The sequence below is a fragment of the Falco cherrug genome, chromosome 2, assembly GCF_023634085.1.
Source record: "Falco cherrug isolate bFalChe1 chromosome 2, bFalChe1.pri, whole genome shotgun sequence".
NCBI classification, from domain to species: Eukaryota; Metazoa; Chordata; class Aves; order Falconiformes; family Falconidae; genus Falco; species Falco cherrug.
In genome coordinates, this window is record NC_073698.1 from 114,334,340 (window position 1) to 114,360,470 (window position 26,131).

The 26,131-nt window shown below is 47.7% G+C and overlaps 1 protein-coding gene across 2 annotated transcripts; it reads left to right on the forward strand.

Moving 5' to 3' along the window:
• Positions 1-8,180: 8,180 nt before the first annotated feature.
• On the forward strand, positions 8,181-13,951 carry LOC102050012 (zinc finger protein 70-like). 2 transcript variants are annotated; one of them, XM_055702971.1, is made up of 4 exons: positions 8,181-8,259; positions 8,976-9,159; positions 11,534-11,623; positions 12,086-13,951. In XM_055702971.1, the coding sequence occupies exons 3-4, from the start codon at positions 11,572-11,574 to the stop codon at positions 13,003-13,005; spliced, it is 972 nt and encodes a 323-aa protein (XP_055558946.1). In that variant the 5' UTR covers positions 8,181-8,259; positions 8,976-9,159; positions 11,534-11,571; the 3' UTR covers positions 13,006-13,951. The 2 variants fall into 2 exon arrangements, with proteins under 2 accessions (XP_055558946.1, XP_055558947.1); XM_055702972.1 differs by having other exon boundaries at positions 11,537-11,623.
• Positions 13,952-26,131: the final 12,180 nt, after the last annotated feature.

Here is a 26,131-nt window from a genome sequence, read left to right on the forward strand (position 1 = left end):
GTACAGGTCCTCTTCCTTCCTGCCGGCCAGCTAAACTGGTCATGTTCCTTGTTATGTGGAAAAAGGCAACATATTTAGGTAGTCAGTAAGTGGCTAAGTCTTTACACAGCCCAAAAGAGCAGCAAGACTTGCTGAAGAGGGGCAGTCAGTATTTTAACTATAGCTTTATCCTGGGTTCAAAATGACTTGCACCATTAGTCATACTGGTCTTGTTAACATCGTGTCCTTCATAATTCTCATGCTATGACAGAGACGCACATGCGGGCAGGTATACACGTGTCTGCGCACATACTGCTGGGCAGCTCGATTTGAGCTTTTTGTTTTAAGAGTTGTCTTTCTTGTCCCACCCTCAGGCAGTCATTGTAATTAGAGAAGCTCACAAGAAAACCAGCCCTCTCCAGCCTGTCTTTGATAGGCTTGCCCTGCAAAACTTTCATAGACTACTAGACTCCAGTACTCTCATAATTACCTGAACTGTTTAAAAAGTCTCCTTTGTTACTCATTTCTTCTCAGCACCCGCAGAGTGCTGAAGCCCAAATAATTTGCATATACCATTACGTTTGGGGAGATAAGGCATGTGCATGCAATTTCAGGTACACAGTTTCACTGACAATTTGCCAGCCACTCAGTTCCAATTGAAATGAAGCTGCAACGGGATCCAAGGCTGCTATCTTTTACATTGCATAACACAATTACTCTGACGAAGCCCACAAAATACATATTTAAACAAATAACCACGTTAATGTAACTCAATCCCTGGACCAATCATCACCTACAATGAAGTAATTCAACACCACACTGCCTGAGGGAAGAAATGGGTAAAGACTGACCCCTTCAGTACACAAACATCTTATTCCCCAGATACCACAGAGCAAAATCCAGCTTTCTTAGCACAACCTGGGACATTTATCTAATTGAAAAAAATTAAGAAAGTAGAGTTAAAGCTGTACAAACAAGTTGCAAGTTCTCTCTGGTGAAAAACAAGCTTTCAAATAAAGATGGTAATAACCACCTCATTCGTGGTTCTCCTTCCAATTCTCCCAACAATTGTACAAGGCATGTTGCCCATTCTGGTTGGCTTCCCAGTGCTGTTAACTACCTGATGTCCCTCCACACACAAGACTGTATTAGCACTATCTTGCTACTTCCTAGAAAAATGAATGCATACCTGTCACTTCCTCTTGCCTAACTTCTGCTGCTCAGTATGCTGGTTTTGCACGTGATTTCTAAGTACCTAATCAGTGCCCTGACGCAGACTCTACAGCCCCAAAGAAAGTGATCTCCTAGTTCACTCTGAGACAGATGTAGAATGAGGGCACCGATTCACAAGTCACCAAGTACAATGTTCAAACGTCTCTGTCTGTTAAAAATACACTAGTACAGTACAGCATGGCAAGCTTCAGCAATGCCAGACTCAACACACTATTGCAGGGTGTGACCTAGGACATTTGCCTTTTTCTTGAGTGTTTCATCCATAATGCTTAAGCAAGCCTTTTTTCCTCACAGACAGAAGTGTCAATTGTAAGGGAGTTATATGAGGTGACTGCATTATACACTGAAACACCTCAGTGTAAAACAAGAACAAACTCCAGTGCTTTACCGCAAAACTTCTGCACTTCAAAGACACTTTCCCCTAGATATGTTGAGTTCTTCCTCTAGGTCACCAAGATTACATGTGCAGCTTAATTAAAATAGAGAAATTAGTAGGCAGTATTGTTTGCAGATACAAAAAAATCAAGAGAGTTACAATAAGAGGCTTACTAGAATATCACGTTCAGATATTCTGGAAGTAAAACACTATTCAAACAATCTGTATAACTGCAATGCAAATAATAATGTAAGTTACGCTGCTGGGATATGTGGGTCAGGGAACACCACAGCTGCAACCATGCAAATGCAATTTGCAGAGAGGACCTTTGGCCAAAGTAGTCAGGTCACAGAGAAGCAAGATTTTAGGGGTTTCACAGAGGAAGCCTCACTTCATGTTTGCCTTTCTTAAAGGTAGGCCTTTAGCTAGATCTGCAGTGTGACGCCGTACGGCAGCCTGTCATGGTTACTTGGGAAGACAAAGGCCGTAATGCCAAACACCGGCTCCCACCCCCTTCTTTCTTCTTCCGTTAGTTTATATACCTAGCATGACGTCCCATGGTATGGAATACCCCTTTGACCAGCTGGGGTCAGCTGTCCTGGCTGTGTCCCCTCCCAATTCCCTGTGCCCTCCAGCCCTCTCACTGGCTGGGCCTTAAAAACTTGAAAGTCCTTTACTAGTATAAACATTACCCAGCAGCAACTAAATACATCAGTGTGTTAGCAGCACTGTTCTCACACCACATCCAAAACACAGCACTGCACCTGCTACTGAGAAGAAAATTAACGCTATCCCAGCCAACACCAGCACACAGCCCTTTTCCAGCCACCGCGGACACAACCACCACTGGTTAATGGAAACGGGCGGCATAGGCCAAAAGGCAGCCCGGGCTGGCAGTTCCGAGCACCTCACAACCGCAAGGAACACCGCCCCCTCCCCTGCAGCCGCCTGGCCCTCACACGCAGGCCGCAACAGGCAGCCTCCCTCCCCGGGCCTAGCAGGCCGCAGGCCCTGACCCCGGCCAGCAGGCCCTACCCCGGGCCCAGCAAGCCCCGCTCCGGGCCAGCAGGCCCTGCCCCCGGCCAGCAGGTCTCCCCCCGGGCCCCGTCCACACCACACCGCCCCGCCGCTGGCCCCCGCGCTGCCCCGTCCCCACGCCGCGCAGCGACCACGCGAGGCGCCACCCCCACGGCGCATGCGCGCCCTGCCCGACGGCGGCCGCCTGGCGCCCTGGTGCATTCTGGGTAATGTAGTCCGGCGGGGGCGGCAGGCGCGGGCTTCCCATGGTGCGCAGCGGCCGCCAGGCGGCGCGGCTGGGCCCCGCTTCGGGCCCCGGCCCTGAGGGAGCGGGGCGGGCACCCCGCGTTGGAAAAGGGCAACCGGTGACCCCGCCCGGCGGCAGGGGCTGGCGGTGGCGGTGCCGCCGGGGTGGGCTGGGCCCCCGAGATCGGCTCTGCGGGGCCGTGGATAGTTAGTGCTCTGGTCTGTGAGAAGGGCTCGTTCAACCGCACTAACTGCTTCTGGGGGGGGCCTCTTTAGCGGCTCCCTGCCTGGAAGTCCTCGGCTACTTCCAGATACGGGGGTCATCAGGCGCTCCTAATCACTCAATTACAGACGCATTAAGGGAAGATTGAGCAAAAGAGCGTGCAACCTGCCACAGCCATGAAACGGGGGCTCAAAGGGTCCAGTGAGGCCTTGGGCACCTGCCAGCACAAAGAGGTATCGGGCTGCCGCCATCTCAGGAGAGGTGGCCTCCCGTTCCCCTTGGGATGAGGGCACAGGCTGCATGGGGATGTAAAAACATTTGGAGTATGTCACTGGCCAGCTAAATTGTATTTGTCTTTTAAAGATGTGGTAAAATTTAGCATCTGTTGAAAGACTCCTCAACGCAGCCTCCCAGTTGCCTTTCAGCCTTTGTGGTTTCTCCAGCTTTTAGCCCTTACTTGGATCTGTAGAAGTGTAGACAAAGCAATAAATCTGCATAACGAGTAATTAAGCAATCAGCAACTGAGATAAAAACAGTCCCTCCTTTAACTGACAAGTTTTATTGGGTATGTAGGGACGTACATAAAACAGTGTCTTAACAAGCTTGCCTTGGCCAGCTGTCCCGGGAGCTTGAGGGTTGTCTCTGGTGAACTACACAGGTGTTTGCTTGAGCTTTGTTCTAGTCTCCTCTAATTTTTTTTCCAGTTACTCAGTGCTGGGAATGCCTCTGCTTACTCAATGGGTTGATTTTCCTCCCCCAGCTGTTACACTCCTTTACAAGGGCTTTTCTTCCTTATCCCTTTTCTGGTTTATTTAAAAGGGAGTCTTAAAGTATCACACAATGACAGCTACTCCGTCTTTTGGGGAAGGGAAGGGTCCGTCACGGGTTCCCTTACACTAACCTTCATGCGTGATAGCTACAGACTGCTGGTCTACAGGTGTACTTAGGCAAGCCCCCAGTGATTACTGTGTTTTACAGGGGAGTTAAACATCAAATAGAGTAAATCTCAGCTACATGTTACTTGCCAAAGTAAGTGGTGCATCAGGTGCACAATTGTAACTTTGATTTCTTCAAAAAGGGAGTGCATATCATCATCTGTAAACAAAATAACATTAAAAATAGCAGATCCATGGATGTGCACCCATAGTTGTGGTTTTTTTTTTTTAATTTCTATTCAGAAAATCTTTAATTTATCTAGTCTGGGTAAGTTTGAATCAAACCTAGCAAGAAGTTTGTGACAACAAAGGGTTGCTGTTCCTGGGCTGCCCTGATTGTGTGTTGGCAGTAGCTCTGATGGCCGTTTTAGTCCCAGTCAGTCATAGGTGTCCTTGAGCCTCCTGGCAGAAAGCTCTTCTTTCTGCATCCATTTTTAAGGCTGCCTAGCAGATTTGATTCAATGCAAGAAGCTCAAAGCAGCAGTTACTACCAAGACACAATATGAATACCTTAAGCTGGAATCCTCCCAGAGTACTGGCACATACTGTAGTCTGAAGAATGTGTATCCTTGAAACACAAGGATGTTGCCCTGAACTACTAAAAAATGGAACATGACACAATGATGCTGCTGCATTGTTTGGCAGTTTGCTTATTTGCTTGGTTTTTTCCAAAAGTACGTGCCTAGATCAGGGCAGCTGCATTTCAGCATTGACAGAGCCACTGCTTGCTTTCCAATTTTTCAATCCGTCTGGTGTTAGTTTGCTTCCTGTCATTTTTTTCCCCTGAAATGTAACGGAGGCATGGAGATACTCAGACCTGACTGAGTGTGGTCCCGGGCAGCCTGCTCCAGCTGAGCCTGCTTGAGCAAGGAGTTGGACTAGATGATCTCCAGGGACGCCTTCCAACCTCAACCATGCTGCGATTCTGTAATTCTCGTGTTAGACACTGTTTCGGGGGGAAGGGGGGAAAGCTTTAATACTTCACATCCAAACCAAGGGCTGTCATTATCTTCTTGGAAAGCACTGCAGTTAACTTTTTGCAGTGTTAACAAGCAATCTTATCTAGGCTATGGAAAACTGCATGATTGATCAAGATGAAATACTTGGAATAGAGTTTCCTGTCAAATAAATGGGCTTGAAGAAGAGTAAGACAGCAAACTGCTCTTGTTTATTTCTCTTTCAGCAGCTGTGCAGAGTGTCAGTGCTCTACATATGAGTGATTAATGTATCACTCTGCACCAAACGCTCTTTCAGTGCAGGTGAAAATGGTCAATCAATACCTAAGTTTAAGAAACAATCTTCAGTGGGCAACCACAATCCTTCAAATGTCTTTAGTAAACTTAGTTCCTTCTATTCAGGAGGCAGTTTTGCTGAGTGTAAAGGAATTACTGTAGAGGCTGTTGGGGAGGTATGGCATTCCTTTCAGCACTACCATACCAAAAGAACTGCAAAGCTAAAGGTTAGCTAAAGCTTACTGCAAAATGGAAGAAGTTATTCCCATAGGTAGTGCTTCTCCTTATCTACTGCCATTCTCACAAGGGCTTTTGCATTTCTCCAACAAGCTCTTCATTAGACATGGGGGTTTTTTGGTCATTTCAACTATTTAAGCATTGTGCGCTTTTTAAAGACAAAATACTTCTAACACTAAAAGCACAGAACCTTTTAAAACTGGTATTTCAGCTTTGTCAAAACAAAAGAAGGAAAGGGGACTTCCAAATCACTATGCAGCTGAAGTTCAAAGTCATCAAACACTGAAATTGCTCTGAAGTAGTGAAAAATGGAGCCAAGGCTTGACAGGGTGGTGCTCCTGGACTAATACAGCTATTTTGAGATGCAGGAACTTTTTTGATAGCATCCCTCTACATTCAGGCAGTTGCATTTTAATAGTTACCTAGTAAATGCTGGCTTACCATTTATATCAACCTGGAGACGCTTTGCTGCTTTCCCTTTTCCTTGAAATACGGTCACATTATCCATTTTGTACACGTTATTGCTTTATGCATTTTTAAGACAGTCAAACCCTTTTCTGAAGATTTCTCCCAAATTAGTAACTTTTAATTACTGAATTATCTGCAGGATGCTACATGCACGGTAACCCATAAATGCCCACACCTTGGTCACAGAATCACAGGAATGTTAATTGGAAGAGACCTCTGGAGTCCAACCTCCTGCTCAGAGCAGCACTGTCACCAGCACCAGCTCAGGTCAGGCATGGCTTTGTCTAGCCATGTTTCAAAAACCTCCAAGGATGGAGACCCAGCAACCAGGATTACCTTCCTCTTTCATTCTTTTGCATCCATTTGTACTTTAGTTGTGAAAGATCAGTAGATCTTCAGCCCTCTGCACTTCTAAGCAAACGTGCTACGTGCTACAAGCAAGACAAGGATACAGCAATGTGCCTGTCAGTTGTACTGTTTTGTACATTGACGGGGCTACGTTTTCCCTTTCGTTCTATTTCAGTATTCCCATCTTATTTTGTTGACGACCATTTCTCCATCTGTCCACAGCCAGTGAAATTACAGACTGCGAGTTTAATGAGCCCATATCAATCATCGCTTCTCCAACAGAAAAAAGTCCTTAATGCAAATTGATGCTGAAACCTTAACAAAGCCTCAGCATGACAACACTGAACCCCGTTCATTTCTCTTACTGCAATTCCCGTACAGTTTAGGGCACACAGCCACTGAGGTTTCTGACTCAATTCAAATCGCTTGTGCCTTGACAGCAATAGCTTGAAGTGGAAAGGGAATCAGGAGGCTTTGAGAGTAATCTTCACCGCGTTAGTAGGGAACATTTCCAGATTACTGGAAAACTACTCCTTCCTGTGCCTTCACCTGGGTCCTCGTCTCATGGCCAGCCTGTTTAGTACCACTGCAAAGCACACACCACGTATTCGGGTGGTTTAGCTCCTAGAAGGGCTGGGTAATTTTCCTGTATTATCACCCTCGAGCAAGCGGTGGCTTGAAAAAAAAAAAACCAGCAGCCAAAATAGCAAGAGTATTTATGGGCTGGGGTACAGGGGCCGAGGTGTAAAGCTGCTCGTTTTTACAGTCTCACGGAGTGAAGTGTATCTGCTGTCCCCTGCCTGTGCCCGTGGCCACAGGGTGGCTTGCTTCCTCAGTGTTCAAACCCACTCCCGGTCCCCTCCTAAGGTGGCAGGGAAACCCAAATGTCACCACAGCAAGAAAATGGCAAACATCCGGGTCACCACAGCAAGCAAAGCTGTGCTCTCACAGGTGGCTGGTCCCTGTCGGGCTTGAGGCGCAGCCCCTGGGAATCGGACTTCTGACCAGGGAATGAACGCACCCTCCCCACGCCAGCAAGCAGCAAGCTGGGATGGTGCTGGAGGCCTGTGCCAGCTGGTGTCCCAAGGTGGCCAGGCTGGTTTATACTGGTAAGCAGTAACGTTGTGGGGACCGCTCCAAGTGCAGAGCCATGCCAGGAATTGCCTGGGGAGAGGGCTGGCTGGTGCACCCTGATGTCACAGCTCTCCAGCGCCAGCAGTTGCACCCCAGTGCCCTGAAGGGGGTCTCCAGGCTCTGGGCTCAAGTTCAGGACTGCAGAGACTGGATTTAACCCTTTCCTACATCACCTACTGCGTAGGGGTAACTTCTCTAACATCAGTGAGGGAAGAACTCCTTGGCACACCCGAGCTCTCAGGCTTTCTACATTTCATGAAAGCACGTGTAGTCATCTACCATCTTCCAGCCACACATGGGTTACGCGGAGAAATTAAGGCCAGCAGGCAGTGTGCTGTAAAACCAGGTGTACGTTTCTTCCTCCAAATGAAGCTGTTAATTGCACACCACAGCAGCCCCCTGCTTCCCCCCCCCACCTTGCCCAGCACCGTGTCGCTCACAAGGCGCTGCCGCGTGTCCTGTTTTCTCCCACAGACAAGTACAACACCCCCCACCTGCTTCCCTTCTGCCCCAAAGCTGCCCGACCGCCCCACGGCAAAGCGCTTTAGCAACTCCTGCACCTGCGGCCGGGCCCCGCAACAGCAGCGCCGCCTCCACACCCGGCTGGGCAGCCCACCGGGAGGTGCGGAGCAGCTACGCGGCCAACACGCCAACCCTCCCGCTCGGGGCCCGGGTGTGGGCGGCGCTGCGCGGTGCCCCGGGGGTGCGAAGCCTCCCGCCGGCTGCCCGCAGCCCCGAGCCCGGCGCCTGCCGCCCCGCCCAGGAAGCGCCCTTTGCCCGCGGAGCAGGAAGCGGCTGCCGGCGGGCGGCGGGCGGAGCGGCGCCCCGCAGGTAGGCACGGCCCGGCCCGGCACGGCCGGGGGACAGGGCAGCAGCCGGGGGGGGACCGGTGCGGGGCCGTGCCGGCTCTCGGGGAAGGCCAGCCGCTCCCGGAGCCGGGCTGTAAACCCCAGCCGCAGCCTTTGTCTGTCGGTCCTGCGGAGAAAGGAGCTGCCCGGAGGAGAAGCACAAATGCAGCTCGGCCCGGGGGGGGTCCGGCCTGCCCCTTTTGCGGACCCCGCTAAGCTGCCAGCCCTGTCTGCCTGCAGCCCCTGCCTACCACGCAGTTTCCCCCCTTCCATCGCTTTTCACCAGCCGCAGGGCAAATGCGTCTCTTTTCCCCGGTTGCACCCGCTGCCTCTGATGGCAGTTGCAGACAGGCAGCTGTGCACCCCTGCTCGTTCCCAAAATCCTCGTTCCCAAACGCTACACCGTGCTTGCCCGCTCCTGCGCACCCCTTGCCTTTGGGTGCCGTGCACCCCGCGGTGGCCTTCCCGTGCCTGCCGCAGCACCCCAAGCTGGGCAGGGGCCAGTGCTGCGGTTCATCATCAAATCTGATGGGCCAGGGAAGAGGAGGCTCTCCTTGCACCTAAGAGAAACGTGCAGCTGTGTAATTAAGTATTTTCTGTGATAAAACTGCCTTCACCTTTTGATTTTACCGCAAGCATTATCTATCCCAGACAATAGCTGGGGAGAGGAAGATTTGAACGCTTTCTTCTGAATTGCAGGTTTGTGCTGTCGTGCCTGGTTTGACGGTGCAGAGAGCACTTAGCCGCTGACAGCACTTCAGGAGCACAAGAAGCTGCAAGCATGGAGCTCTGCACTAGGATGAGTCCCATAACTTCCACCGCTTGGTACGGCCACGGGAGGAATACAGAGCTGAGTGGTCGGAAGAGAAAATAAATAGCCAAGGTAAAAACCATCAATTCTAGGACCCAGCTGCAAAATCTATACGTGCTCTCATAGTACTAAAGGCAAGGCCCCAGGAACAGCACGGTATGTTTGCAAAGCCCCTGCTGGAGGTCCAGATTGGATACCCTTCGTATCTTGTTTTAGTGAAGCTGTGGAGATTGCCTGCAGTAACCCCTACACCCACCCACACAGTCGTTCTCGCTGTTTCGGTTTCCACTTTCAAGTAATCAACCAATACGCCCAAGGATATGCTTCTGCTAGTAGCAGATGAAATCCCTGAAGGAACGTCCCCTCTGTTGATGAGGTTTGTCCCCTCCTTCCACAGAGACATGACTGTGATTGTGGGAAAGAACGAAACTCCTTCTTGCTCCATACTAGCCTATTAATTGTATAAAGGTCATCCGCCTTCTGCTGAGCTGCCATAGCAAATCTGAGCATAGCAGCATGTGTCAGCAACAACCCAAGCTAGGAAATTTTTGTAGGGTCATAAGCAAACTCTTCCTTCTACCTTGTCTGCTTGCTTAGATGTTTCCCTGGGTAGTGAATGTGGGATGTTTGTCAGATGCTGGTGCCACCTCTTGAAATGCTGAGGGATTTACTCCTCCAAAGTTCCTGTTTGTTGACAGCTTTCGGAGAGAAACCCTGCTGTTTGTGGTTAGCTGCCTGGGGGAAAGGTCTGTGTGTGGACACAGGTTTGACTCCTGCTCTAGAGTGGGGGTGGGCCATCTGGTACGTATTGCAGCATGTAAATAGCTTGGTTGGCTTGTACTGCCAAACTTGCAGCAGAAGTTATCGGTAGTGGCCAAGTCCTGAGAGCTGTAGGGCTGCAAAAAGCAACCTCCCTTTGTATACCGGCTTGGAACTGCTGGAAATGATCCATCTGCAGGGATGGTCCACTTCAGCATTCAGCTAAAGCAGGGGCTCAGATTATTAATATTTAAGGTGTGTAAGGCCTCTATTTATTTATTTATTTATTTATTTATTATTTTGCACTGAGGCTTCTTTTTTGCTTGTCTGATTCTTTCTTTCTTCGTGGTTCTACGGTTCAAGATTGCAGGCTTTCTCTTTCGCTTGCTCCCTTTCTTTCTGTCTGACTTTGCCACATAGAACAAAAGACCTCAAGAGTGGTGGTTTTGTAATCACTGGCATCCAAGGTCCAAAACTCTTCCCTTCATCTGAGTTGTCTCCTTGATTCTGACACTATCTAATCCCTCATTACCCATTACCTGTTGTTAAATAGCTGTTGGTGACGGACGGAGTCCAGGACCAGGCACCCATGGGTTTACAGTGTTTGTCTGAACCAGCACCCATCTGTCCAATTAGTAAATTCTGTCTGGAGCTTCAGTGGTTGTCCAGAGGTATTGCTTGTCCAGAGAGATTGGGAGCTTGAAGCAGAGTTCAGGGAGTACATTCCTGAAGTGATGCAAACTAGTATTAAGTAATTGTAAAGATTAAAAGGGAGGAAAAAAGTAATACCTTAAATGCTTTAAAAATATTCCCATAAGTGATCTCAACTTTAGCTGTGATGCATGTCAGTCTCTGGTCCTAGATTCATCCCCATGTCATCCTTTCCCTGCATCTTTGAATCTTTTTAAAATAAAGTGGGATTTCTCTTACCATTGTATCTTCTCTGTCCTTCTGCATTTTTTCTGCAGCAACTGCTAATGCCTATCCACTTGATACTAACAGCTGTTGCTTACTGTTTGGCTGGTTTTGGCCTTAAAAGAGTAAATACTGAAGGAAAAAATCTTGTCTTTGGTGCTGATGGCATTCATAAGAGCACCGTGGCCAACAGTTGCATTCATGGCGGTTGCTGGAGCTCAGTAGGGATGCCAGGCTGGGAACTAACACAGGCCAGTTAGAGCAGACAAGATATCAAATTGCCTGTTCTGTTGTTTTTTGCTGCCTCAGCCTGAGAGTCTTGGAGGAGAGAAGAGATGAGGCAGCAAGTAAGAAAAGCAAGTTCTGGTGACTAAAGAGACGTTTTTCCATTTGAAATAATCTTAGGAGAGTAATTAATCTTTTGAATGTCATTATTAAAGGAATGTAAGTATGGCTGGGTTTTGCTCTTTGCTCACACCTGTATCTACTGTTGCTGTCAACCAGTTCTGAGTCCAGCACGTCTGGTGTATGTCCTAATGTATATCGCTTATCAGAAGAGGGGCAACTTTGAATCTCCTTTAGGGAAAGTATCTGACACCAGATACCTCAGTAGTGCACAGGCTGTCCATAAATGTTTGTTCCTCAGTTGACTTCATTCTTTTATGCAGCCACTCTCTTTGTTCCCCATATCAGGAGGGGCAGTAGATTTTAAGATACATGACAAGCTCTTGCTGAATATTCAACTACAATTACTTTTGCTTGCTTTTCTAAGAAGGATTCCAGGTTGCTGAACCTGACGTAACTGCCCAGATGGACCAAGGAGAAGAACAAGATCATGAGGCTTTGGAGGAGACGTACATGGGTGAGGAATAAGTTAGATAAGTTTATAAACACAGAGTAGGCAAAATGCTCTTTGAGCTACCTCAGTGTTATTTAAGCCACTTTATTTTGTGCACCTCGTATTAAGACCTCTCTTTCCCCCTCAGGGCAGGCAGGCAGCCTGCCTTTGTCAGCCTGCTGTTAAAGAGTATGTGTAAGAAGACAGAATATTGAAAAGACAAAAGGTGCAGATTTCTTGGGGACACGGAGACACCTGTGGCATTGGCCTTGGCTCTGCTGTTCATGGCATGTCTGCTCTGGGTTGCAAGAAGAGGCCGTACAGCCTCTCCTGCAGCTAGGTTTCCGTTTGCTCCTGGTCTTCCCTTTACTGCTTCTCCTGCACAGTGTTATTCTACTCCCTAGAATAACAGCTCGCCTGTTCTCTGCTTTGCCACTTCTCGGTGAGAATCACAGTTAAGAGAAATACTTGGGGTGTTTTTTCCAGGTGGTGAACTAGGTCCCCTTCCAGATCACCTTGCAAGTGCAGAACTGCAGGACATATTGGCAGCAGGATCCACAGGAGGAGAGGAACAGTTGGGGGATAGCCATGGATGTCAGCGCAGTTCCTCAGAGGCTCAGCAAGGTGGATGTCAGGAGGAAGAGGAGGCTAAGCTGCCTTGCTCCGATATCAGCCTGCTGAAAAGACAGGAGAGAAGAGTAGCAGCAGCCTCACAGCGAGCCCCTCGTGCAGAGCGGCCCACCATCTGCTCCGAGTGTGGCAAGGGCTTCAGCCGGAGCATCCACCTCATCCAGCACCAGCGAATGCACACTGGGGAGCGCCCGTTCCTGTGTGGGGAGTGTGGCAAGGGCTTCAGCCAGAGCTCCCATCTCATCCAGCACCAGCGGGTTCACACAGGCCAGAAACCCTACACCTGTGCTGAGTGTGGGAAGAGCTTCAGCCAGAGCTCCAACCTCCTCAAGCACCAGCGCATCCACACCGGGCTCAAACCCTACGTGTGCAGCGAGTGTGGGAAGATCTTCAGCGACAGCTCCACCTGCATCAAACACCAGCGTATGCACACAGGTGAGCGGCCCTACAAGTGCCCAGCCTGCGGGAAAAGCTTCAGCCAACACTCCCACCTCCTTCAGCACCAGCGAGCCCACGATGGCATCCGGCCTTACGCTTGTGGGCAGTGCGGCAAACGTTTTGGGCAGAGCTCTGATCTCATTAACCACGCTCGTACGCACACTGGCGAGAAGCCTTACAAATGCAGCCAGTGCGGCCGGGGCTTCAGTGGCAACTCCAACCTCATCAAGCATACCCGCATCCACACCGGGGAGCAGCCCTACCGCTGCACCCAGTGTGGAGAAAGCTTTCGGTTCCAGCCCCAGCTGGTCCGCCACCAGAAGCACCATACAGAGTAGCTGGTGGAGAGGAGAAGACCGTGTGGACCGTAGGCAGCTCCCTGGCGTTGGGAAGACACACAGCTGCTCCCTGGACACCTCATACGGGGCATGAATTTTTGCGGGAGGGAGCCCTCAGAGCCTGCCCCCTTTTCTTCCAGGTAGATCTGTTTGTGAGCCCTGCCCCGGCCCGCGAGCAAAGCGGGAGGCTGCTGCCAAACGGACTGGTGTGTGCACTGTGGTGCCGTGGCTGTTCTGAGCCCCTCCTGGGGGTGGGGAAAGGAAAGGTGCTTATACACTATGGTACATTCAAGGCCAGAGGGGAGAACGTAGAGATGTTCCAAGTATCAGTGCCTTTTTCTGTTATTTCTAGTGGGGAGTGATTTTTATCCCGGTAAAATCCAGCCTAAATCTGTACCTGTTTTCTGTACAAGATGTCTGGGTTTTCCCTCGTGGTAAGGCCACTGCTTGGGGTAATCGCTCCCCTTAGTATCCACATCTCCCACTTGTCGGTAGTCTTAGTTTTAGTTGGTGGTAGCATCTATTTATTTTAAAACCCCGCAACACTGTGCTGGGTGCCACTGTGTACCGTGTTGTGGGCCCAGCTGATGCTCTGTTGGGGCCAAATCTATGGAATGGTGGTTTTGCTGCATTGTATGGTTGTTAAATTTACAGTTCCAAAAATTACGCTGTTGTCTGACAGCTTAGTCCTCAACAGCAATTAAGTAAATTAACATCCTAATTGGTATTTCTCTCAGATTCTTGTTTAGGTGCTTGTGTGGGTGGCACTTTATGAATGTTTTTATAAGGCTTTTAAAAGTATTTAGGATGACTTTTTTAATTGTGATCTTCTAATTGTCAGTTGATAAACAGAAAAAGGATGACATTTGAAAAATAAGCTATGTCAAACTTTGATTTTATATTAAATGTTAAACATTTTTTCTTGCATAAAACTTTTTAACTGAAACACTCTTCTTCTGAGTTGTTAATGATTATGAAAGAGGTAATTCTGACACCGATTTCTAGAATTTCTGTGGTATTTTTGCAAGTGGTATTGACATCTTTAATAATGACTTTCTAAGGAATATGGGGGAGGCAGGATTCTGAGAAAGCAGAAGGAACTGACCTCTGAAGAGATGTTCTTCACTTTCAGGAGGAGAATACTACTACTGGGAGTTTGTCCTTAAAAGGAATTCTAGCTCAGGCGACACTTGGTACGGGGGAGTTGGGAACTGGCAGTAATAACAAAGATGTTAATATCTCTAGCATGGAAGAACTCCCTGTAATGAATGTGGCAGTGTATACTGAAATGCCTGTTCCACCCACGGAGCCAAACAGGGAAGAAATCACAGCGTGCTCTAGGCAAGAAAATGAAGTGATCAAATCTGCTGTGCTGTAGAATTTTTATTTTCAGTACTGCATGGAAGCTTAATGCTAACAACGAGCTTTCACATGGAGGTGAGCTCCCAAATGGGAGATATCAGTAAGGGCAAAGAGGATGCCCAGCTTGAAGGGTATAGGATCCTGAGGAAACAAGCAAGCTGTGAACAGAAGGAATGTGACTGGAATTACTTGCTGAGTAATGCAAATACATCCAAAACTCCCTTAGCCACCAACTGCTATCGCAGAGAGCACAGCTTCATGCTCCATTGGCAGGAGAGCTGGTTTCCAGTCATTTGGTCTCACTCCCACCTTCTCCCCCAGAGCCTGAATTAATACAGCTATGCCGAGTAACTGTTCACATGGCTGTGCCCTAAGTCAGATCCGTAAGATGATCCATGGTTTTTAAATGACAGACTTTGGAGAGTTCATTTTAAACTGCATTAGTCCAATCTACAGCACAGCCTCACAAGCAGCAGGGTACCTACCACCGAGAGGCTTGGTGTCAGAGGAGAACAGACAGGTCAAAAAAGGAAATAAATAATGTGGCTGGTATTGCTGTTAGTTCCCATGAAACACATAAGGTAAGATGTTTGTTACTTTTCTTCCTTTTTATTTTTGTTTTTTAATGTTTCTAGGGAGACTAAACCTGGAGAAGCCTGACACGTTGCCTTTACTGTTTCTGCATTCCCCCAACCCCACTGCGAAGGCCCCTGTTGCCACAATACGATGGAAACTACAATTCATTTCTGTGGTGCCCTTGCTGTATGCAGTTACCAAATATGTATTTATTCTGAATGGCAGTTCTACCCCCTAAACTGGCTGAAAACATCTCTTGCCTCAGAGCTGGAATATCAGGTTATCATGCATGTTTGTGGAAGGAGCAGAGCCAGGCAACAAACAGGATGGTTACATCTACACAGTGAGGTGCCAGGGGCACAGAAGCCAGGTATTAGCCCAGTTGAACTCCTTGGCACCCTCTTGCTCTAATGCTGCTTCCGTTTATTTTTCAAACTGGGCACAGGGAGAACCTGCTGATGAGCATTATCTGCACCCAGTGGGTCCTCACACAGACACTGCTGCTAGCCGGCACATGCCCCTGTGCCTTCGCTCTGTTCACTCTTGCCATGACAAGCCAGGGCACTTTGTGCTCTCTCTGTTCCGTTGTTACAAACACCCTAGTGCAAAGCCTGTGGCACACAATTCAGCTTAATATGTGGTTCCCTTACCTGGGGGTGAGGGGAGAGCTAAGAAACAACATCTGAGGACATGTTCCATCCTACACCTTTCATATTTTTTCTTAGTCATACATAGAGATACAGGAAGAACTGGCAATGGGCCATTTTGGGATCAGCCTTTCTAGGAAAGGCAACCAAAAATGCTGTGAGGACTTGCCTGTAACTCTGCTGTGTGATTTCTGAGAGATCTGGCTTCCATGTTGCAAAAATCCCAGGTTGCCACCTAACTAGACATGGCTCAGACCACACACTGGTCTCAGTGCACCTGTGCCCTGCTCTTCTAGACACGTAGGTCTTGCAAAGGGTACCCTGGCGGACAGCCTTGTTAACTGGTGGCCTTTCAGGAGCAATTACAGTTACTGAATATGGACTATTGCAAACAATTTTACTCCAGAATATTGTATAGAGTACAGTAGACTAATACATGATGCAGAGCAGATGATCAGGGACTGAGCACCCAAGGTTTGCTCCCTGGGGCTATGTCACTGGTACTAGTCAGATGAGTAAGATGATCGATATTCATGCAGCATTTCTGTGTTGCCACTTGATGTGTTGAAGCACACCAATGTGTTCCCCTTCACTTTGCTCCTGTGTTTGAATTTAGTGCTTATCTGCAGGCAGCTGTTTTCCTTTTCTCCTTTTCCAGGCTGTCACTACCAGCTGTTTCACAAACACCAGTGTCCTCCCTCATTAGCTTAAACAGCTTGTCCAATATTTTGACCGTGGATTCTTTCTGCTTTTCCCATTAATTGGAACCAGCTTAATCATGAAATCAGTGTAACTGAGGTGCTCAAACAGGAAATCAGTTAAGTTCAGCTGCAAGGGCTGCTTAATTGTTTTGCTTGCAAGTAAAGTTGAGCTTTTCACAGAAGTGCGTGGATCTCAGATCTCCCAAGCAATACTTGGGATGCTACCCACACTCCTCCTTTGCAGTAGTACAAAACTGTGCTACTGCTCTTCAAACACATTTTGAAATGTGTTTTCTGCATGCTGCACATGCTCGAGTGTTGAACTTTTAGTCTTATAATTCATTTCAAATCCTCTAAAACCCCATGTTGTTGGGAGCTCTCTAACTCCAGGCTCATTGGTGTGAAGAGGGAAGTTGGGCCACTTAGGAATTGTTTCAGCTACAACGTGGCATCTTTGCTTAATTAAGAAGTGTCTCTCATCAGGATGGCAGGCTGTCCATGGAGACCTCTTGATTACAGAGCTCTGCTGCAGTAACCTTCCTTTTACAGCTATTCACAAGCACCAGCCTAAGTTGCATCTTACAGAAACTGGGGAGTGAAATTTTCCACTCAGACACCACACTGGCCTGAGCAGAAGGCAGCTTCAGATCTCTCTTTTCAGAAGTGAAGAAGAAAATTACCAAATATAAATATATATTTCTATTTAAAAAACAAATAAACCACATTTCACTCCCCAAGTAGTACTTCAAATATACCTTGGGCTCTGAGTCTGCTACACACACAAGTTCTGCCACCGGTCGTTAGGCGAAGGCCTATTTGTGCATGGCACCAAGCGCTCCCCTCTTGGTCTTGGCAGCTCAGGCCAGCAAAGCTGCAGGTTTTGAGCTGCATCAGTCAGTTCTGGCTGCCAGGGGTGTAAATCTGCTACACTGGGGTGCATGCAGACTGCGGTTTTGCTAATTTGAGTAGTTTTACTTTCTCAGAAGTTCTGAGCACTTAATGGCGCTGATAGTTTCAGCTCAAGGTGCTGGGACTCCCAGTTCTAGAGAAAAGCATTCCAGGTACCAGGCCCACACACCCCTTCTGCACACGCTTAGTAATTAGCAGCCAAGTTTACACATGAAGATTTGAGGGACCTGCATTTTCGGCAGGTATTCCTCAAATTTAACCGTGCAGGCCTACCCTTCAAAGCCCAAGATTACCAAACACTTGAAAGAGAAATCCAGGAAGAGCTTCTACAGCTAAGGTACTCTTCATTTCAGTAACCTCACCTTTCCTGCAGAATCTTACTGATCTGAAGATGAGAGAGGGGTTCCAGTCCCCCTTGTCAGAGATGCTGATGGGGGTGCTGTCTGCAGCAGGGCTGCTGCCTAAGGGGAGCCTACAGCCAGCAGCAGCAAGCCATGCTGGGCTATGCACAACAGGGCACAATCCCATAGTGCCAACGGCTTCTGGGCAGTTCTCCTTTGATCCATACTTACTCCTACATCCTCCAGTTGGAGGTCCACTTGCATGGACGCCAAGAAGTCTTTTCTGTGATCGTACATAAATTTAGTAATGACAAATAAATGCAGCGGTCCTTAAGTAGGACACAGCAGTGTATCTGTTAAGAGGTAAAGCTTTTAGCTTTTTATGCCATGGTTTTACCTGACTGCCACCTTACTGAATGTTGGAAGTCCTTGCCAAAACTTGCAATTCCAAGGTGAGCAGGATTGAGGCCTATAGAAATACACATTCCAGCTTTGCCAGGAAGCAGGGAACTTTAAAGAGGCTAAACAGCCATTTAGCAGGCTCTCGAGTGTAAAATGCATCCAGTCTGAGCTCAAACTCACTACCCTGGAGTACCTATTCAGAGACAAGTGTGCTGACTAATCTGTTGCTCAGAGAAGATGTGGTAACTGGGACATGAAAATCACCAGCACTTGCTCTAGAGGGGCTGATGGAAACAAACCTGAGATATAATCAGACAGGATACCTATCACACCGTGAGGACTAACTGAAAGCGCTACACCTCCTGTAGTAAGTGGTCCTGTTATCTCTAAAATGCGACTCCATTCCCGGTGTGCAACAAGCCAATCTTACACACTAAGATGAGTTACTGTTTTATGCCAGAGTTGCGCAAGTCTGGATGCTAGCAGACAAAGCTAACCTACTGCAGTACAAAGTTAGAAACATTATACACAAAATCTTACCGCGCTTTCCCTTCCCAGAGGGCAGGTCTGTATAGATGATTTGCTATACATTTGCATATTCGTTACCTAACTTACCTTACTACTACGCATGCTCTCTGAGGAGGGGTCTTTTAGTGGGCTTGGATCTTTTCCTTAGGGGGTGTGATTTTTAGTATTATAATGAGGATAGTTCACTTCTAAGGCAAGACTAAAGACCATAAGAGCTAACTAATCAGAGTTTAACATAAACAAAGTATTCTAAGTGTGCATGGCTTACATCACAAAGATAGGATGTAAGATTCTCTCCCAAACAGATTCCCTTGGTTGGAAGTCCCTTCATTCGTCATTCTTGACAACTCTAGAAGGTCAGCTGGACCTCAACTCTGTGCACATATAGCTAAGTACTAAATCAGAGTTCAAGAACTTGGGAGTTTTAGAGATTTTGTGCCACTTTTGGCATTTTATTTTTTTTTTAGGCTCATTTCTCTAATTCAGAAATGGCCCTGAATCACAAACCCTTATCTAGAGCCAAGAGCTCTGGACCTGCTGGGTCCAGACACAAAAGAGCCTTGACAGGAGTAAGGCTTACCTCACCTTAGCCTTAGGCTTACCCATAGGTTACCTTAGCCTTACCCATACGTTACCTTAGCCTTACCTTAGCCTTAGGCTTACCCATAGGTTACCTTAGCCTTACCTTAGCCTTAGGCTTACCCATAGGTTACCTTAGCCTTACCTTAGCCTTAGGCTTACCCATAGGTTACCTTAGCCTTACCTTAGCCTTAGGCTTACCCATAGGTTACCTTAGCCTTACCTTAGCCTTAGGCTTACCCATAGGTTACCTTAGCCTTACCTTAGCCTTAGGCTTACCCATACGTTACCTTAGCCTTACCTTAGCCTTAGGCTTACCCATACGTTACCTTAGCCTTACCTTAGCCTTAGGCTTACCCATACGTTACCTTAGCCTTACCTTAGCCTTAGCCTTACCCATACGTTACCTTAGCCTTACCTTAGCCTTAGCCTTACCCATACGTTACCTTAGCCTTACCTTAGCCTTAGCCTTACCCATACGTTACCTTAGCCTTACCTTAGCCTTAGCCATACGTTACCTTAGCCTTACCTTAGCCTTAGCCTTAGCCATACGTTACCTTAGCCTTACCCATACCTTACCTTAGCCTTACCCATACGTTACCTTAGCCTTACCTATACCTTACCCATACCTTAGCCTTACCTTAGCCTTAGCCATACGTTACCTTAGCCTTACCTTACCTTAGCCTTACCCATACCTTACCTTAGCCTTACCCATACCTCACCTTAGCCTTACCCATACCTCACCTTAGCCTTACCCATACCTTAGCCTTACCCATACCTTACCTTAGCCTTACCCATACCTTACCTTAGCCTTACCCATACGTTACCTTAGCCTTACCTTAGCCTTAGCCTTACCCATACGTTACCTTAGCCTTACCTTAGCCTTAGCCTTAGCCATACGTTACCTTAGCCTTACCTTAGCCTTAGCCTTACCCATACGTTACCTTAGCCTTACCCATACCTCACCTTAGCCTTACCCATACCTTAGCCTTACCCATACCTTACCTTAGCCTTACCCATACCTTACCTTAGCCTTACCCATACCTTACCTTAGCCTTACCCATACCTTAGCCTTACCCATACCTTACCTTAGCCTTACCCATACCTTACCTTAGCCTTACCCATACCCTACCTTAGCCTTACCCATACCTTACCTTAGCCTTACCCATACCTTACGTTAGCCTTACCCATACCTTAGCCTTACCCATACCTTAGCCTTACCCATACCTTACCTTAGCCTTACCCATACCTTACCTTAGCCTTACCCATACCCTACCTTAGCCTTACCCATACCTTACCTTAGCCTTACCCATACCTTACGTTAGCCTTACCCATACCTTAGCCTTACCCATACCTTAGCCTTACCCATACCTTAGCCTACCTTACCCTTACCCGAGGGGTAAACAGAAGTTACCGTGGGGGCTGTAGGGGCACCTCCGGCTTTGGCAGCACCAACGTTTCCCCAGCCAGCAGCACCTTCCTGCAGAACTGGGTGACCTCTCGGTGTTTCTGTCGGCATCTCTTCCTCACACCCGTCTGCCTTCAAGCTATGGGCACCTTTACTTCTTCTTGTAGGTCTGGAGATTTCTTCAGTGGAGGGGTCGTTGAGGGAAGGAATGAAGCTGCCCAAAGAAACCCTGAGCGCCTTCACACGTGGAGGAAAACAAACAAAAAGGATCAGCGACGACTTCCAGAGGCGAGCGTTAAGCCTGGCGACCTTTAACGCCACACGCTGCATGCGACAGCCGTCCCCGCGCCGCCCGCCCCTCACGCAGCTGGCGCGCTCCCACCGCCACCGCCAGGGGGCGCCCCGCGCGGGCGGGAAGGCGCTGCCCGCGCCGCCCGCAGCCTGAGGGGGCGGGTAGCGGCGGGGCGCGGCGCGGCCATGTCACAGCGGCGCCGGTCGGCGAAGCGGGGCCCGGGTGGGCGCCCCCCGCCTCTAGCACCGAGCGGCTGAGGGGCGTTGTTTCGGTTACTGGCGGGGGGCTTCCCCCTGAGGCTGAGGGGCCTGGTGAGTCCCTGAGGAGAGAGCTGGCTGGTGTGGTACTTTTGGCCCAGGGGCCGCGGCTGTTGGCTGAGGGTGGGATCGTGAGGGTTGCGCCGGTGTGGTGAGGCTTGTCTGGATCCATGTTTGCCGACGGTGTGAAGCTGGGGCAGAGCCAGAAAATCCAAGTGGAATTTTGATGGGAGAGGCCTCCAGAGCAGGGCTGAGCTCGCTAGGGCCTGACCAGCATTGCCTGAGGAAACCGGTGGCCCTAGATTGCGTCCCTTTCCAGAGGGAGGGAGCTGAAGGGACAAGGTGACATGCCTTGTGCAGGGACACGCTGCCCAGAGCTGGGAGCTGTGTGCGCTTCCCCTGGCACACGGTCTGGCAGACACGGATCTAGATGTGTAAATGCTGTCCAGATCGCATCTGCAAAGCGTGAGAGTCCACATCCATTATTTATAACACGGAGACAGGATCCGAATGAAGTTGCTTGTTTACGGGATGCAAAAACCATCAGTCCAGAGTACACCGGGCACACAGACAAAGGGGTCAAACTGCCAAAAGGGAAGAAACGTCTGTAGGAAAAAGATAAAAAGTTTCCTAATAAAATCTACAGGGAAAAAGGGTTTAGGTCTGCAAAACCAAGGGAGAGTTTATCCTTTCTGTGAAGTAGTGTGGCTCCATGGGGTGCTTGCAGGGATTTCTCGCATGAAAGGAGGCAGAAGGGGCAGAACATGCTCATATATGTTATCCTGTGAGCCAAGTATGAAATTTTTGAAAGGGTCTGCTGCTCCACTGGAAAATGTTTGAGTTATCATCCAATAAACAAAAAAGGATTAAAACCACTCATGTAAACTGCTCATTTCTTAGCAAAAAGTGAGCATATTGTTTGTCTGCAGAATAATAAAAAGGCAGATTGGCGGTAGCTTTTCCTGCTTTTATTCTCCATGGTGACAATTCAAAAAGCAACAACCTTGAAACTGCAAGCATGGCAGATGTATAATGCTTGGTAATTGGGGCTGAGGATGTGTCCCCAAAAGCTATAAAAGTGTTGTGTTTTCATTATACAGAGCATTATTATGTCCTTCTCCACTCCCCTTCCCCCCCCCCCCCCCCCGAAAATAAGTTCATTACAGGAGAGAAGGAAATCTAAGTAAAGTAACAACAGCCAAAAAACAACCCAGCTCATTGATAAACAGCAAGAGGACTACACCTCCGGGCTGGGGCTTTCAACAGGGTCTATGAAAAGTCAGCAACAGCAGGCACCAAGCTCCCAGCCCTGAGTCTCCGGACAGTGTAGCTTGTACATACAGAACTGAAGGTGAGTCTGTTGGGATGCATGACAGGGACAGCGTTGGTGCTCTGCGGACTGTCTGCATGGGACAGGGATGCATAAGAGGCTCCTTTCACCTCCAAGTTCATTTTGGTGCTTGGGGTACAGAGGGCATGTTGTTCTGAGAGCGCTAGATGTTTTGCAGGAAAAAAACCCCACGTATTTTTCTATATAAAATGAGCAGGTGTGATAGAGTCCCCACCAGGCATTAGAGATTAAAACCTTACCGTTTCCTTGAACTGAATTTTGCTTTTCAAATGAGCCCATCAACTTTTAGTTCATACTTTTCAAGTCAAATGTTAACTAACAGAATCTTGGAATTCCATTTTCTTGCTATGACTTCTGAAATGCTGCTTCTCTTTGGCACTGCTCTCACCAAAGACAATGAAATCTGAATGCATTTGCTTCTGCTCTTTGCACTTCAGAGCTCTGGCTGCAGCTGCCCTGGTTTGAAAACAATACGTCTGATGAAATAATGTTCAGCTTTAATTTTTAAGTTGTTTGCCGTAACATCCCTGCTTGGACTTGAGAGAATATCTAGAGTGCTTGGGGTTTTTTTTTGTGTATTCTGTAATTTTTTTGCTTTTATAGGGGGTAAAAATGTCTTTTTACAAAATGCCATTCACTCTACATGTAAATTGACTACAACCTCTAAGTGCAATGCCGAAGGTTAACTGGAAATAGCCAAGGAAAGCAGAGGGGTCAGAGAGGGATTACAAGCATAACAAAAAATGACAGGCAGAAAGGGAGAGGAGGTGAAGGTCTCTCCTGGCAAAGGCCCCCGTGCAGGCAGGGGTGAATGTCAAAAAGCAATTATAAAGGTCACAAGAGAATTCATATAGGAATCATGGTAGATTCATTCCTTTAGTATTGACTAACTTTATTCTTAAGATTTTTCTGTTTCTCATGCTGGTAATCCAGCTGGCATTTTTAAGATCATATCAAAATGATAGCTGCCCTGTCACATTACATAATGGATCTCTTTTCTGTTCTCCCAGGCCATGGGAAAGGGACTTCAGGAGCCCCGAGTGATGATGAGGGTGGTTTTAACAGCACAGCTGTTGTAGAAAGCAGGTATGGCCAATATAGCCTAACAGAGATGCTGTACCAGAGGTATTTCAGAGTCACAGGGTCAGATCTGCAGCACCTGGCTTATGCTAAAGGTCTCTTTGCTCCTGGACCCAGTCAAGAAATGAGCTGAAGGCCCTTCACTTTCCGTTTCCACATGTCTTAAACCCTGTATGTAGTGACACAGGACAGATCCTCACCTGTCTTTGTGTGAAAGCTCCCTGGAGAAAAGGAAAGGTAGCTCCAAGTGGTTTCTCAGCAAAACTATCTCCACAATATTAAAATTATTTTCAGAATAGCCCAGGCATGATAAACATTGTGGTGGCATGTTTATGTACCTGGAAGAGTTTGTGGCAAGGTTTTGACTTATAAAATGTTTTGTGATTGCTCCTTCTCAGGGATTTGTATTTGTACAGCCCAGGGGCTGTCCTGCATCTCTCGAGAAGCAGCTTTGGGAGCGACCTTGGTTCAAAAGAGACATGGGCCTCTGAGTATATGGAGAGTTAGCAGTTACTTTGCTCAAGACAACCTGGAACTGTAGGAGCAGGCTGGCAACTTGACCAAAAAAAGTTTTTGCATAATGTCAGATCACTCTGTCATCGGATTGAAGCTGGTCACAGCCCAGTGGTGGCATCCATGTGTGGTTAACTCGCCTGAAACTCCCTGAAAAAAATGCTGAAAATGTCCCCTTCTCCCTGCAAAAGGCTAGTTCCAGCTTACAATATGCAATACTTTCTTTGCTACTCCCTCCCACAAATTTCTCTGGCCAGTTTTAGGTAAGTCTGGAGAGGATCAGCAGGTAAAAGTTTCTTCGGTGGTTGCAAAACCATGTGTCTTACATTACAGGTGAACTGGTATTGCCCACTTGGAGTGGGCTTGTTGGAAAAGGTCAGGAAAGCAGTGTAACTGCTGACACAGGCAGCAGGCACCCGGAGTCAGGAGCCAGAATGAAAACTGCAATTCAGTGAGCTACAGAGGGACCCAGGCATCAGAGCAGAGCTGGAGCCTCTCGGGGAAACTCCGCACATGTGGCTGCCAGTGCTGGCTGCAGGGATGGTGAGGTGGGCCTGGGGCACGCTGCTGGGCGGTCACGTCTGACCTAGTAACAGGAACAAAGGCTGGGATGCTTGCAGTTCCAGTCTGGCATGTATTATATGCCAGCACAAAGACCTGAATAATTCTAGCTGGCTGTCTCAGGTGATATATGTTGGATTTCCTCAAAATTTTTAAGTATTCAGCATGCTAATTTTGGTACTTTTTCCATTCCAGTGGAAATGGAGTGGTCTGAGGATATTCACACCGAAGCTACTCACTGGAATCTTTAGAATGTACTTTAAAGGAATAATGGGATTGCTGAGAAGTCATTACCATTGGGGTATTTATTTTCCCATTCCATTACGTCAAAACTTTTTTCAGTAGCCCAGATCACATTTTTGACAGCACAGCCAAATTTACTGCTAATGCTTGATCCTGCATCATCTCTGTTGTCTTCTTAGCAAGTCACTGTTGTGATGCTTCATTTTAAGGCCAGAAAATCATCCACGTCCTTGACATGACCCAGACATCCATATCCTGTATGAAAAGGATTTTAATTTTATGCCAGCAATAAAAATTGATCACTGGCAAATTTATAATTTGACACCCCGTAAAAACCAGAATAACCAGGCTCATTATTTTCCAGTGCCAGCATTCTGCAAGTGTTGTGAAAGATGGCACAGACACAAACCATTACTTCTTTTCTGAAGCAAGAGGCTCCTCTCAGCCTCTCCACCTGCCTATGGCCCCCTGCTCCCCTCTGCTGCAAGTCACGGGTCATTAGGGTTGTGCAGCTACAGAGACAGAAGCCCTACTCTACGTCACCCCTCACTTTTTGTTTTGGTCCATTTGGTGCTGCAGCAGACACATTTCTAACGGGAAAAATAAAGATGGCATGAGGACAGACGCTAGCAGTAACTGAAAATTCCTTCAGATTTGTATAAGGAGATAGAAAATCTAAGATTTTAGAGCAAGGTGGAGCTGACTGACAGGTGCTGCCCATATCTGACTTCAGGGAATTAACAGCTGCTCTTTTTTTTGGAACCTGAGATTTTTATAATCTGATATAACTCATAGAATCACTAGTCATAAAATCTTCAATACTTTTCCAAGTACTTGGATTCAAAAGAAACGCTGGAGTTCTTATGAACAGTTGTTTCTACCATTAAAATAGTTTTCTTACGAGAAATAGCTTGCAAGTACTTACTCATAAGCTAGATACAATGGCAACTTCTCACACGTAGTGTACAAATGCCCTGAAGTACCAGCATTGAGCAAACAAAACTGACTGAAATACATGAGGGGAAGGCTTGTATTTTTAATACACACGACTCATTCCCGAGGGCTTGATTAACTCGACTACAGCGACTGAGATAAGGGGCAGGCAAAACTGAAATGAGGAAGAGATGGTGGCACTCTGGCTTTCAGCATGATTTAAAAGACATAGGTATGCAGAGACTGTGAAATCGATGTTTTGGCCCCTTTCTGACACAGCTATTGTTGCAGATGCACTTTCACATTTCTATGCAAAATGTTTCCTGCGTCTGCTGGGTGTCTGATAGAAAAGACAGCAGGCAAAACTCCCATGAAATTCATAGCATAGGGGTTCCCACGGTTTTCAGACCAACCAAACATCAACATTTCTTGCTGCTAGTATT